This window comes from Bacillus rossius, chromosome 10, assembly GCF_032445375.1.
Source record: "Bacillus rossius redtenbacheri isolate Brsri chromosome 10, Brsri_v3, whole genome shotgun sequence".
NCBI lineage: Eukaryota > Metazoa > Arthropoda > Insecta > Phasmatodea > Bacillidae > Bacillus > Bacillus rossius.
In genome coordinates, this window is record NC_086337.1 from 59,055,148 (window position 1) to 59,069,413 (window position 14,266).

The 14,266-nt window shown below is 37.6% G+C and overlaps 1 protein-coding gene across 14 annotated transcripts in view; it reads left to right on the forward strand.

Annotated features, from left to right (window-relative positions):
• Nucleotides 1–14,266, forward strand: part of LOC134536278 (synaptosomal-associated protein 25) — a 110,213-nt gene that overhangs the window by 58,922 nt on the left and 37,025 nt on the right. For all 14 annotated transcript variants that reach the window (XM_063376015.1, XM_063376002.1, XM_063376004.1 and 11 more), the window contains one exon: nucleotides 4,149–4,252. In XM_063376015.1, coding sequence (XP_063232085.1) covers nucleotides 4,160–4,252 — 93 coding nt within the window. In that variant the 5' untranslated portion in view covers nucleotides 4,149–4,159. The remainder of the gene's footprint in view (nucleotides 1–4,148; nucleotides 4,253–14,266) is intronic.

Genomic DNA, 14,266 nt, shown 5'->3' on the forward strand with positions numbered 1-14,266 from the left:
ATAAAAATGTTTTTTTTTTGTTCATCTAAATCTTAAACTTTTGTAGGTAATTTATATTGAATACTGACCATAGAAATTGATATATATATACTTTTTCAAGTATATATATGCGTTAGGTTTGTTCCTTTATGTATAATTTATCTGCATTATAAGTTATTATTATTACATTAATTACAAAATTAAATAATGATATACACATGTTTATAATAATATTGAATACTATTTTAAAGGGTTTTTTAATTTGATTGAATTTATAATTAATTATCCGTATTTATAATCACTCCAGTTTTTTTTTATAATATCTATTATTTGCTTGAAATATTATTTTTTGTACGCCCAGTAAGTGTAACTTCCAACGCGTGTACATAAGCGCACACACGCCTATTTAAAAAAAAAAATGTTTTAGATTTGGTTTCCGCAAAGTAATCTGACAGCTGAAAGGGAACAGAAAATTCCATAAACTACGTACATTTGAAATATCCTCAAGTAGAAAGGTAAGTGTGCTATGCGCAGGGGTTTGTGACGGGACATAGGTTCCGAACGTCCGAAGCACTCTGATGCAGAATGGTCATAAATTAATCATGTTGGGAGGCATGGAGGTTGGCATGAAACCCACCTTACTTTGTGTACATCTATTAGCGAACATACATCAGCTACGATATCTGCTTCCGTGTTAGATTTCAATAACACCTTTACATCGATGTCTACAGCCGTTCATAGTAGTGTAAATTAGGATATTATGAACTAATTGGGCGGGGAAATAACTTTTTGGTGTTACTTGTAAATAACGTGTGACAATATGGTCGCAGTTATTCGCATGAATTCACGTTTTTAGTCCCTCGCAGTGTTAATTTGGGGGGAATAAGAGGGATTTCTGCGTGTTGCGAGAACAGACGTGAATGAATGGTCTTCTCAATGGAGGGTTATTCTTGGCTGGCTGTATTTTGGCCACTGCCCAATAGAAAGCCCCAGATTCATTAGACGTCGTTTTTATTGCATTTCCCGCAAACTCCACTCGAATTATGTCGAGTGTAGAGAGTAATGTCTTATATTGTCTCTCACGTTGTGCGAGTTATTCAATTTTCTTGTCATTAACATTGTTAGGGCTTGTCATTTTTAAATTTATTCCGATAGCAGTATTGCGTGTTAGGTTTCGCCTTAAATTTCTCAGCGGATATTTATTGAATACTACCTAACAAAGTGCTCGTAATTATGACACTACGTGACCTTATACAGCTCGGAGAAAACGCTTAGTGTATATCTGGCGGGGAACTTCGACCCAACAGCAAATCAATGCAAACGCGACGTGGAAAAACGTATCCGGGAAATCCCTTGAATAACACCGACAAGAGAAGGCAGCGGCCAGTTCGTGTCTTAAGGCAGTAATGCAAACTCATTTAACTCCACGCAGAGGACCACACACAAGATGCTACATCACAAACTCAAAAACTGCAAAAATTTTAAGTTCAATTCGATGCAGGGAATGGCAGTCCCGACGGATTTTCTTGGGTTTGTCATTATATTAATAGCGAGGTGATTATGATTATGTGTAGTACCTATATTTGATATTATTGCTGTGTATCTCTGCGAAAAAACAAATAGGTACATAAAGGTCGGGAACACCAAGAAAAGTCTCAATTAGTTGTTAATGACAAGACTTCGCGACAGATCTGTCCTTATTAAAATGATTATTATTTTTATCTTTCGTTACTTTCTTTTATTTGGAAATTTTATTTAATTATTTTTCGATTACAACATTTACATCCGTCGTGTTTTTTCCTTCAAAATTTATTATTTTTCTTTTTATTTCAAACTGTCGTGAAGTAGTTTTCAAACTTATTTATATGTTTTATCCATTTATTTTTTCATATTGTTACTACATAAAATCGTTAAAAAGAGTATGCAACAAATTTTTTTAATTTTTTTTTATTTACGCCACTCAAAATTTTTTAACAAATGTTACAGTGTTAAACTAACCTTTACGGTAGATTTGGAACGAGAAATAAATTCTTCACTATTCTTCATTATTATTAATGGAGGACTAAATAAAATCACGAATGCCGATTACCTAATACTCTTGTATTTTCGCCAGCGAGAAACTAGGCTGAGCCATTCAATAACCTGTTGGTATTTCTCAGCACCTCTGTTCCTCCCACACAGCCATTACGTCATAGTTCAGTTTGGAACCACCATTCACCGTCGCTCGTACGGGCTAGCTCACGGCACACTGTTATTACTGTGGTCACGTACATACCTATAATTAGTAAGCTACTAAAAGTGCTTCTGATAATAAGTTACAACTAATACTATTTACATTTTATGTTACGCACTAAACTTCATAGGGCTCGTTTTTTTTTTTTTTTGGAAGTGCATATTCTTATAACGTTTTTATTACTTAAGTACAAGTTCGTTACGTAATGCAAGTGCTTGTGATATAGGCCTGTAAGCTTCTAACAAGCAATTTAAACGCAGTGTGGCCAACGGTATGACAATCACAGTAATCGTATTTTGTAATACTATTATACATGCCGTAGAGACCGGAAAAATTCGCGGGTTCAATGACATCCAGGATAGACTCCAATATCCTCTACACACTCGGGCAAATTCCAACTTTTCATTGGGTGTTGAATTGTGGGTAGTCTCGACTGGGTGGCCTGTGATTCGACACTTCTATGAGTGAGGGTCTCTAATTGGCCCTCAGTCCTCCAGATTAACAGTGAACCAATGGCAGAAGCAGCACTGAGGTATAATTATTTGAATTTTAGCATAACACGAAATGAACTCGCGAATTTTTTCAGGTCTCTATAACATGCGTTGCTCAGTCTTGGAGATACAAATCGTTTATTTTGTAAAAGAATGTGGCAAGTCATGCCGTTCTGCGCAGAAGTGTTTTTGCTGTAGTGGGCTACGCAGTGCGTTATGTCTGTATGTGGGGCGACCAGTTGTAACTGCCCTTCAGCCCTTCACGTGTCGCAGAGTATCTGCTCTCTCGCGGCTGGCTCGTGCTACGAAGCGTCTGCCTCCTGGCTTGCAGTGACACAGACCAGTTGCTTTACAGTAATTATAAAGCTTATTTACACTAAGAAATCTATTTTTTTACGCCATCGTAAGTTATGTCGAGTTTTGAATTTGTTAAACTTTAATGTTATTAGATCTTTTTAAAACTATAAAATAGTGTCTAGTGTAGTACTGTGCTACCATTAGTTGGTAATTTTGAAAACATGAATTCACCACCGAATGCCAGTTATTTCGCACGAGGAACTATCTGAAGCAGCTGGTCACTATAATTTCGGGCATTCCATTAACTCATGTGCTATGCTCGGAAAGAGCCAAAATGTTAATTTGAAGATGTGATATAAGTTTGTAGACAAATGTTTAAAATCACGATGGCATCTTTCTGTTCTTTCTTCTTACAAGTAAAAAAAAAAAAAAAAAGACGAAATAAAACAGGAAGATGCATTATTTCCCAAATTCTCATTTATAATTTCCCTAATTCATTTTTTTTTTACAAAAATTGTTTCATTACCTACAGATTTTTTGAAACACTACAAAGTTGTCCCTGAAGCTTCGGTGCCCTATGGTATACATCTGGCAACAGTGCACGCCGGAGAAACAAGGATATTGCTATGTAGTGAGAGGAGTGCATGTCCTCACATCGCGAGCTGAGGACGAGTCGCGGTGTGCACCCGGCCATCCCGGCTGCCCAGTCACACACACGTCCAAGTGGTGGCTCGTACCGACGTTTCGCCCCGCACTGCGGCAGGCATCCTCGAGGTTGAGAACCCGGCAGGGAGCTGGAAGTCGGCAAGGCTCCGTGACCTCTTCCTATTGGCTCGAGTGTCAGCCACTCGGGGGAGGCCTTTGTGCAGTTGCCAGTCATGTTTTGGCCAACGCTCGCCAAAGGCAGGTCTTCTCTAAGGAGACGGTACCGACGTTTCTGTTCACGTGGCGACGTGAGGGAAACGTCGGTGCAACCTACCTTCTGGACGGCTCGACGTGGAAGGCCAGTGGCCCTCGAAGACCTGCAATGTGCGTTAAGTAGGGCAGTGCAATTTTCGGGAAAAGATTTAAGTGTTGAAACTTGGTAGCATCCCGGCAGCCCTGGGGAGCGGAAGGGAAGTGGTGACGGGTGGTGACGTGGTGTGCAGGTCGAGCCGAGATGCCGACAGCGGCCGCAGCCACCCCCGAGGCCGGAGCGCCCCGCTCCGAGCTGCAGGAGCTGCAGATGAAGGCGGGGCAGGTCACGGACGAGGTGAGTCCCCTCTCCCAGCCTCCTGTGCACCCTGTGCACCCTGTCCACCCTGTGCACCCTGTCCACCCTGTCCACCCCATACCTGGACATATGTGGGCTGAACCAGCTGTTAGGAAGATTTCGAGGATACACCACCCATTGTGTTTGATGTAAGCTTTTGGACATGTATGTCTGTAGAAGAATACTAAAAAAATACCCAAAAGATAAAAACACAAACTAAGCAAACAATTATTGCTGTTGTCAACAGGATATAAACACCACATAATATTCCATAACAGGAATATGGTCAACAATCGAAGAAAAACAAAGCAAAATGGACTAAGGAACGAAAAAAAAAACCACAAGTGATGACAGCACAAAAATATTGAACCCAAAAAAATTCAGCACAGCAGTTGAAACGAGACAAAAACACGGCAAAACGAAAAAAGACGAAACAAACACAATAGTTTTCCAAAATAGAAGGAGACTAATGTGTTTGTTTCGTCTTTTCGTTTTGCCGTGTTTTTGTCTCGTTTCAACTGTTGTGCTGAATTTTTTTGGGTTCAATATTTTTGTGCTGTCATTATTTGTGTTTTTTTTTTTTTCGTTCTCTTAGTCCAGTTTTCTTTGTTTTTCTTTGATTGTTGGCAATATTCCTGTTATGGAATATTATGTGGTGTTTATATCCTGTTGACAACAGCAATTTTTTGCTTAATTTGTGTTTTTGTATTTTGGGTATTTTTTAGTTTTCTTCTACAGACATACATGTGCTTAGCAATGGCGTATGTCCGAAAGCTTACATCAAGTCATGCATTCCCATTGCACAAATCTTTCAAAGATAATACTACCCATTGTAGCCGTCACCACGGTGCAACTTCAGCAAAAATTTTATATAGAGTTTCGTTTCGTGGTCCATACACCCCAAAACCATCTAAAACTCAAAGGTTTATACATAGAATCACTTTTTTATGGACACGATAACTGTCGTAAGTTTTGCAAATCACTTCCAAACTGATACATAAGATAAAGTAATAGAAAATTTCGGTCGAGTTCTTTAATGGGAAAAATATGATCAAAGGGGTAGAAATGGGGAAAGTAAAAAAAAGTTAGAAAAGTCGCTATAGCTCTCATAATATGACAAATATAGCATCCGTTTGAACGTACTATTTACAAAAAAAAATTGTTTAAAAACCTTACAGATTTTCTGAAACATTACAAAGTTATTAAGTCGTAGGAGTAGTACCAAAAACATATATCTACGTACATTTTTGATACGACCAACCATTACTGCATGGTGTGGAATAACCAAGGGTTAGAGGACAAAAAAATCTCTCAACTCCCTTAGTAGGCACACCATCGAATCCGTTAATTTATAATAATATAATTTGTATCTATATATTTTCTATGAAACATTTTTAAGGGGGATAAATAGCCGTAGGATTAACAATAATTCAAAATTTCCGTACCAAGTACACTATGAATGTTGTTCTTATTTATTGTAAAACCTTAAAATATTATCTATAACTTTCGTCGGAAATAATTTTTTTATACGTCCAACAATAAGAGCATGGGTTTGAAAAAAATGGTTGAAAGACGCACAATTCATAAATACCTTAGTAAGCACGCTATTGAATCCATTCAGATTGAATGTAAACTTTAAAAATATGATCAAAAACTTTTGTTTAAAACATTTTTTATACAACCAATAATTGCTGCAAAGGGTGGAATAAACAGGGGTTTACGGGCAATTTTTTTACTCCCTTGGGTGAGCCATAGGATCTATAACAATTGATTGTAAATCATCTAAAAATTATATAAATTTTTGGTCCGAAACAATTTTTGAATAGACGAACCATTACTGCAAGGGAAATTCAATAAAAATTAAGTAAATTCTAAAAAAAATGTTCATACTTACAATCAAATTTGTTCGAATTTATTTATTTAAAACCATTCTAAACCTTGGTCCATAGGACATTTTTATATACGTCCAAGTATTAGTGCAAGAGATTTAAAAAAATGTATTTGAAGGTAAAAAAATCAACCATTACTTTAGTAGGCATGTGAAAAACCGTTATAAGCTATTTAATGCTGGATGTATTGAGTTAAAATATTCAGAACATTTTGCAGCGTGGAATATGAGAATGTTTTATAGATAATTTTGGAATATTGGATTTTGAAGAATATATGGAATGTTATGTAAATAGTTTTTAAAATGTTCTAGTAGTTTATATAAGTTTTCCAGAATAAGTAGGTACTTCTAAATCTACCTACGCCTGTAGGCTATGCCGATTACGTTAGTTATTTTGGTTCTCACCATGTTCTAGTGAAAACCATACAACATCCCGTTTTCTGCCACTCATGTTAAACCAGAAAACAACATCTGCACATCTGACTGGGACTTCCCACAGGAAGAGGATTCTCCCTACAATGGGTGTTTCTCATAGACTGGGAAATTACAGTACCGTTGGGGATTTCCCACAGGATATAAATTAACTATTTAATACTTTTAATTTTAAAGGAGTATTTAGATGGTTATAATTGACAAATTATTCAGATAATTCAAAATATAATATCTTGAGTAGTACCTATATAATTTTTTGTTCCTGTAAATCACAAGAAACATCAACGATCGAACTTTTGTTATTAGAGTGGAATTATACATTTCATTAAAGTAAATATATTCTATTTAAAAATTCATTATCTAAAAAAATATATATTTTTTTTAAATAAAAACCCTTTTTTTTTTCAGCCATCCTTAATTTAGATACTGTCCACTTGAATCACGCAGGAATTATTTTTGAAAAGTTTTTAGCTTTATAGTGTTTCTGCTACTAGTATATCCAATTCCTCACTTAAGTTAAATTTGGCTTATTGTACATCAAAAGGTTCCTGTGATAAAAAGTCCTGATGTTGGTATACATCCTGTTTTTGTACAGCCGATCAGCGTCGTGTTTGCCGAAGACCAAAAACATTGGTTGAAGTGTAGTGTTTGCTGCGCGGAAACAGTTTCAAAGGACTTTTATGTTCGTGATGGTGCTTCTGTTTGACGACGAAAATTCCAGTTCGTGCCTATTCCCTGCAACCAGGCGTGCCCAAGCTTCATTTTTGCCATTCTTCGGGTGTTTTGCAATATGGCGATAAAAGTGACTTGCAACTACATCTCCGGAAATTTTCTTACGTCATGCCCCCACCCCATGCACTGTCTTGCTCTGTTCTCACCATTCTTCATCGTCTGCAAGGACCTCTCGTTATTCGCATTCCTCCTTCAACACTTCGGGGGAGCTGAATTGTTGCCCCTTGGAAGGGCAGCCCTTCAGGATTTTTCTGACAGTGGTTAGGTCAGGTCAGGTCAGGTCACTTAACAAACTAACCACTGTCAGAAAAATCCTGAAGGGCTGCCCGTCCAAGGGGCAGCATTTCAGTCGCCCCCAACACTTCACCCCCTCGTGAGCTGGCGGGAATCCCTCGAGGTGACGTCACGACGAGACTGGACTGCTCGTCCCAGTATACAGGGAAGCCTTCATTCACAGACGAGAAAGCCACACCTGAAGTTCCCCGAAGTTCATGCTCGCATTTGTTTTTCCGTACCACAGCAGGTGTATTTATTTGGGGGGGAAAAAAATCTCTGGCATTTATTCTCCAAATGCGCGGGTTTAACTTATAAGATGTCATTCTTAAAATTATTCATTAACATACATCATAGGTTAGCTACATTATAAATACTTTAAAACATTGTGGATGGTTGGTTATATTAGGTAAGTACATATAACTACATTAAAAATACTGTTAAATCATTTTATGGTTGATTAGCAAATAACTTTTTAATATGTAGCTATCCAGCGCTAGGAAACCGTTTACATGATTTCACAGTATCTTTAATGTAGCTATCCTAACCAAATAAAACGTCCAAGATGTTTTAAAGTATAATGTAGCTAACCTAACCTAATTGACCATTAGTTATCATGAGTTGTCCAAAATAAACATTCACGGACACTCCTCTAAAAACAATTACAAATAAATACCGTTGCCTTGTTTATGGTCTTTCCTTTTATCAACTCCGCCATATTTATTTACAATGAACAAAAAAAACCGAAGATGCACGATCGGGCGTTTGGCTCTCTCGTCTGTGAAAAGAATGCTTCACCACAGTATACACAGAGCTAAGATGTTTCACACAAAATACATTACTGTGTAAGAGAACTCGAAATTGTTTCGCAATAAGCCTGTGAATGCGTCTGAGTGTGTGGCTCAGCACGTGTGTTCAGCAAGCTCGTCCCAGAACTGCCCTCTTGTCATGTGCTGGCTGTTCCTGCGATGGGCCACGTTCTCTAGTGGACTCCAGGGACAACAGGGGAGACCGGAAGTAGTCGTGGAATTTAAAATTCCTGAAAAAAAAAAATCAAGAGGTCATGGAAATGTTTGCGTCACACATTTCAAATGAGATGGCTGTACAAAGGCTAATCTTGTATCGCTAGCCCATTAACTGTATCACGCATATTGTATTGGTCACACTAATTTTTAAAAATATTTATCATTTTATACATCAGAATTAATTATCGTTGCACATTATTAAAAGAAATAGAATTTTTAATAAATTTTTCGTGTAAATTAAATTAGTTTTTGTTATAATTTTTCAACGGGTGCCTTAAAACTAACCAGTTTTAAAATATGTTCTGTAAATTATTCTTATTGATTCTGCAAAAATAAAAAAATATATACGAAGATCTCTGGCAATGATCTTTAATTGTCAAAAATTTCTTAAACATGCAAGCTTCTGATGATTGGCAAATCAGAGGGAATTCACTGCGAACCAATGGTAGAGATTACAGAAACCTCTACAACACATTAGAGGCAAAAACTAGTTCATATTACAGATTAGTGAAATTCATTCACTGGAATATTCTGCGTGATTTCAACGGATTTATACCGCATTTCTTTGATTAGGAGTAGTAAACACTGTTTAAAATGTATTGTGCGTGGGGTTGCCACCCAAAGCAGTTATTTGGATCCCAGCAGAGGGTTGGAGCCGAACGCGGCTCTGGCAGTGTGCCTCGTCCCTGGAGACGCATCTGTCAGCTGCAGCTGCGCTCGGCCGTGGTCTCCGGGGGCCAGTCAACTAGCTCGCAGTTCCGCCGCACACTCGGGTCCGCCCCCGGCCCGACTGAAGCCCCAGGCCTTGAACCTCCGCGTGGGGTGCCGTGGGGGCGCGTCGTTTTGCCTAATCGTGTTTCCCCACCTCCGTTTTGCTTTTGCCTAAAATTAGTTTTGCCTAAAGTCATAATCGCATGCTTAAGTTCCCCTAAAGACTTGAGGCAAAACGTGTACTCGGTGACGCAGCGCCGGGCGGAGTGGCCGAGGTGGATGTCCGGGCTCGGTCCGCCCCCGGTGCGCCAGGACTCTGCATCGACCTGAGGATGCGCTCGGATAACGTACCGCGCCTTCGGTTCATCAAACTAACAATAAACTTTCACGTGATATTAGCACTTGTTCGGGCGAAAATCATCCTGAAGTTAGTGGCAAGATGTGTCTCCAAATACAAAATTATTCGACTAACTAAAACTTTCTTCAGTGCACACACAAACCTTATTTTAGTTATAAATAACAAGTTAATAAAGAAGTGTTGGTAAATAAGTATACGGTGGATGCTGAAGTTACACTATTTAAATACAATATTTGCTATAAAAAGTACAGTCAACCTGCAGAGTTACGCTGCTGGAAACTCAATTTTTATAAATATTGGCAGTAAAAATAACCTTACAGTGTCGTTTAAATAGTTCAGTTACAGTTGATTACTATTTTATAAAGTAAAGTCGGTTTATGAGAGCTTTAATTATTGTTACCACAAAACCATTCTATGCAAAGAATTTCGATGTGTATTATATGAAAATTTTACTAGCTAGTAAATGTATGGTTTGAGTATAAGAAATCGCTAATTCATTGTGTGACTATTTTAATTTCAACCGGAGGGCCGCCACGAAATTGTTTTCTCTGCTTTGAAGAAAGTGTCTTTATTTGCATGTTAACCGAAGTTTCCGAACTCGATATAGTGCGCAAAGAGTGACGCTAGTTGAAAGATATTTTCATTACATCACAATGTTCCGGGTGTTTTATTTAATGTCGACCAAAATATTACCACATTAATTAAACGAGAGAGACTAGATTTTCCAGGGTGTTCGATACGTATCATTAAAAAAATGTATCTGTGTTTGGAAAAGGCGGGAGCGAAGGGAGTGTAGCAAGTGTAAAATTTTGATTGTGATAACAATCGTGTCCTTGCGCCATGTTTTAGTGTTGGCTGGTTTTTGGATCACTGGTTTTTGAATTTTTTCCATACATTGCATAAAATCGCGGCTCCATAACCAAAAAAGGGGGGGGGGGGGGGTGGAGGTCACTAGCCACTCTCGAGCCGCAATTTCATTTATTTTTTTTATATATTGGAAGGTTTATTTCTCGCGATCAGGTCGCCAGTCACAAGGAAGCCTTATTTGGCCAGGCCGTTCAGGTCACTGGATGGCTGTGATTGGTGTGCCGACAGCAGACATCAACCAATCACATAACACAGACTTTGCTACATCTAGTTTCGAAATCTTTTCGCGGCAGGAAAAAAAAAAAACGAAAAATTTAATGGTACACAATCTTTATATTTAAGTATTTATTTTGAAACTAGTCATTAGGTGCCAAGTTAAATTTCTTAAACCTGTACTATAGTCTTTATTAAAATTATTTACTTATTTTTATGCCGCTTTTTCCTCACTGAAACAAGACGTATCTCAATTACCTGTAGGCCTACCTGTTCGCACCAGGATGTACTTTTAGCAGCCGATGACTGAATCTGCCATAAGTAGATATAAATGTTTATAGCCAACTGTAATTACTGTTGCTTCCTTGTTCGTTTTATCTTTCTCTCGCAATTTTGTCAAAATAATGTTCTGCCTCGAAAGCGACAACTGTTACTTTGATAGTGGTTTGTTAACGAAAACTTAAAACCTTTAGTATACACACATTGTTTATTAATTACCATTTTGAACGTATTTTTAAAGCGTGTTGCATCCGCCGATATCTGGTTGGTTATTACTATCACACAACAAAAATAAAACCGCTATAAATTAATCCAGGTGGTATGTATTCAAACGAGGATACTGCAGTGTGGATTAACATCTTTGTGTTGTGCTCGGAACATCGCCCACATCTTCCTTCTTTAGCTCATTTTCTCTGCAGTTTTTGTCCTCTTCCCCCTTTTTTTCTGCTCTAAACCTCCTCGTACAAATCCATTCCTCTCGGAACGAAGTTTATATATATATACATATATATATATGGTAAGGGAGAAGTATTTATAATGGTTCTTCTTATGAACCCTTGCGCGTAGTCCTAAAAGCTTTCGATGGTTTTATGACTGCACGGCGTTGTTTCCTACAAAAATGTTTGTCCTCGCTGCAAAAAAAAAGTTAAGCTAAATGCAAAAAGGATTTACTTGTTTTCCATTGTATTTTTAAGGCAACCGTTATCTTATAGTACTGTTTTTTTATTGGGTGTATTAGTAAATGTATAAGGTATTTTCAGCCAAACTCAGTTACCACTAACACCTGGCAAGTTTGGTCCCACATTTGATTATAATGATATATATATATATATATATATATATATATATATATATATATATATATATAGTGTTCTTAATCCTGCGTGTGTATGCGTCTTTCCGTCGTATGCTGTGGGTATGTAATATCACAACCTGGCATTTATAAATGTTTGCGAGGCCCTTAACAGCTCGCTGGTGCTTCTACTGAGCTAGCGCCTCCAAGCGCTAGATCTGAATTGGCGCGCAGCTGTGAGATGTGATTGGTAACCGTGACATACGGCGGAGTAATGTGGAGTCCTTTCAGATGGTGACGTCATCTCGGTATCCTTCCGTAAATACTGAACATACACAAGCGGGAAATTCCATTGTGGTATGCAGAATCATCTATAAGAAAAAAAAATTTTTCTTCTAATTAACAGTACAGAGACATTAACTTAATTTTTTTAATGTTTCGTATTTATCTACGGTTAATTTTGTTACAGTGGTAACCATAATTAGAAAGGAAAAAAACTATTTTCTTATATATGATTCTAGATACCACAATGAGATTGTGTATGTTCAGTATTTACGGTTGGACACCACCTGGAAGGACTCCACATCCCCGCCTGTTCGGGCACGCGTGCCTGGTGTCGCCCTCTGTGTCTGCCGTCTGACCCAAGCGCGTAAACACGCCTCGTGTTTTATTATGTTCTGTCCACGCGCAAGACAGGGAAGCCTTCTTTTCACAGACGAGAGAGCCAAACCTCCGATCGTGCATCTTCGGTTTTTTATTTGTTCATTGTAAATTAATATGGCGGTGTTGATAAAAGGATACTAATGGTCAATTAGGTTAGGTTAGGTTAGCTACATTATAAATACTTTAAAACATGGTGGACGGTTGATTTGGTTAGGATAGCTACATTAAAGATACGGAAAAAAAAAAGCATGAACTTCGGGGAACTTCGGGTTTTGGCTCTCTTGTCTGTGAAAAGGCTTCCCCGCGAGACACAGGACAAAAAAAAAAGACGCGTGTCAGTATCTTGGATGTTATATTAAAAGAAATGGAGGCAACCTCTTGGAGGGAAAAATAAACCGTGAACAGATTTTTTTTACTGATTCGATCGTGAAAATAGAACGACGAAAGATAGTAAGTCTGGGTGAGGGGGGGGGGGGGGAGGAGGAAGGTCGCGGTGTTTATGTATAAATAATGCCTCCCCAGAATAGTGTGTGTGCTGTCGACGTAAATGAAAGAGAAACTCGTTCTAAGAGAACGATGCACGATATCCTCGGTGTGTAGGGCAGTGGGGGGAAAGCTTCTTGTAAGCCAGATATAAACTGTTGCTAGGAGACAAGGTTTTTTTTTCACCTCCTTTACTCCGAGACGAGATTAAAGATTTATCAGCTTTTTAGAAAAGAGTTCTCCTCTGTATTTAGAATTCGCGACGAGATATTGGGTTATTTTTAAGGGGGGTCCATAAATTTAATTTATTTTAAAAATAAATGAAAAATGTATCCTAAGGTAAGAAACCCCTGATGAGGGAGATGCTTTAGACGCTCGAACTGTTGCGTTACTTCTTGACACGCACGGGGTGCCTGGAAAATATAATGTTAAGTGGTTATGACCGCTACAGAGAACCACGAAATCCGTATCAGTTAGTGACCCCAAAGAAAGAGCCACAAAATATTTTTTGGCACACCACTTGAATTTTTTAATGGTAAAATTCAAATGCGTACACAATTGTGGAGGTTAATTTCATATATTTCGTGTTTGGGAAAGTTACAGTTTAGGGTTACTAAATCTACAGTAAGTATGAAGCTAACAATGTTAACGATTTGTATTTTTTTCTTCTATATTTTAAACTTCCAATATTTGACTTATTATTCTATACCGTAATAATTAAATTACACTTTAGTGTGACGTTCACTATTATTAACAAACGCATACTATCTTTACATTTTTTGCAATACCTCAACTTTTGACACTGTTTGAAGCTCTGAAAGACACGTAACCCAGTATTAAATACGGAACCAAGTGTACGGAGCAGAAGGAATTGTCAGAAGCACAGAATGAGGTATATAACAGCCCCGGTGCCTCTGGGTGAATAACGTATACGGAAATGTGTGTGTAGCTGTGTGTAAACACCAGTCAAATAAGAGTTTAAAGTGTTTAATTATTTTAAAACTAATACATGTATTTTAGCGAACAAATTATTTTATGTAACATGGTTTTAAATTTAACCCAAAAGTTGCTCCAAAGATATTTATTTAAATAATTGTAAAAACATTATTTTTTTTGATACTGTATGTTTCACATATTATTCGAAGTAATGTATTACATTAGGCTCCTAGATATATCTGCATGATATGATTACAGTGGTGTAATAAATGATTGGGTATTTTTCGTGTGAAGAAATTACACTCAACTCCAATATAGGTACTCTTCTTGTTACCTTTTTAAATTTATTTAGTTTTAAAAA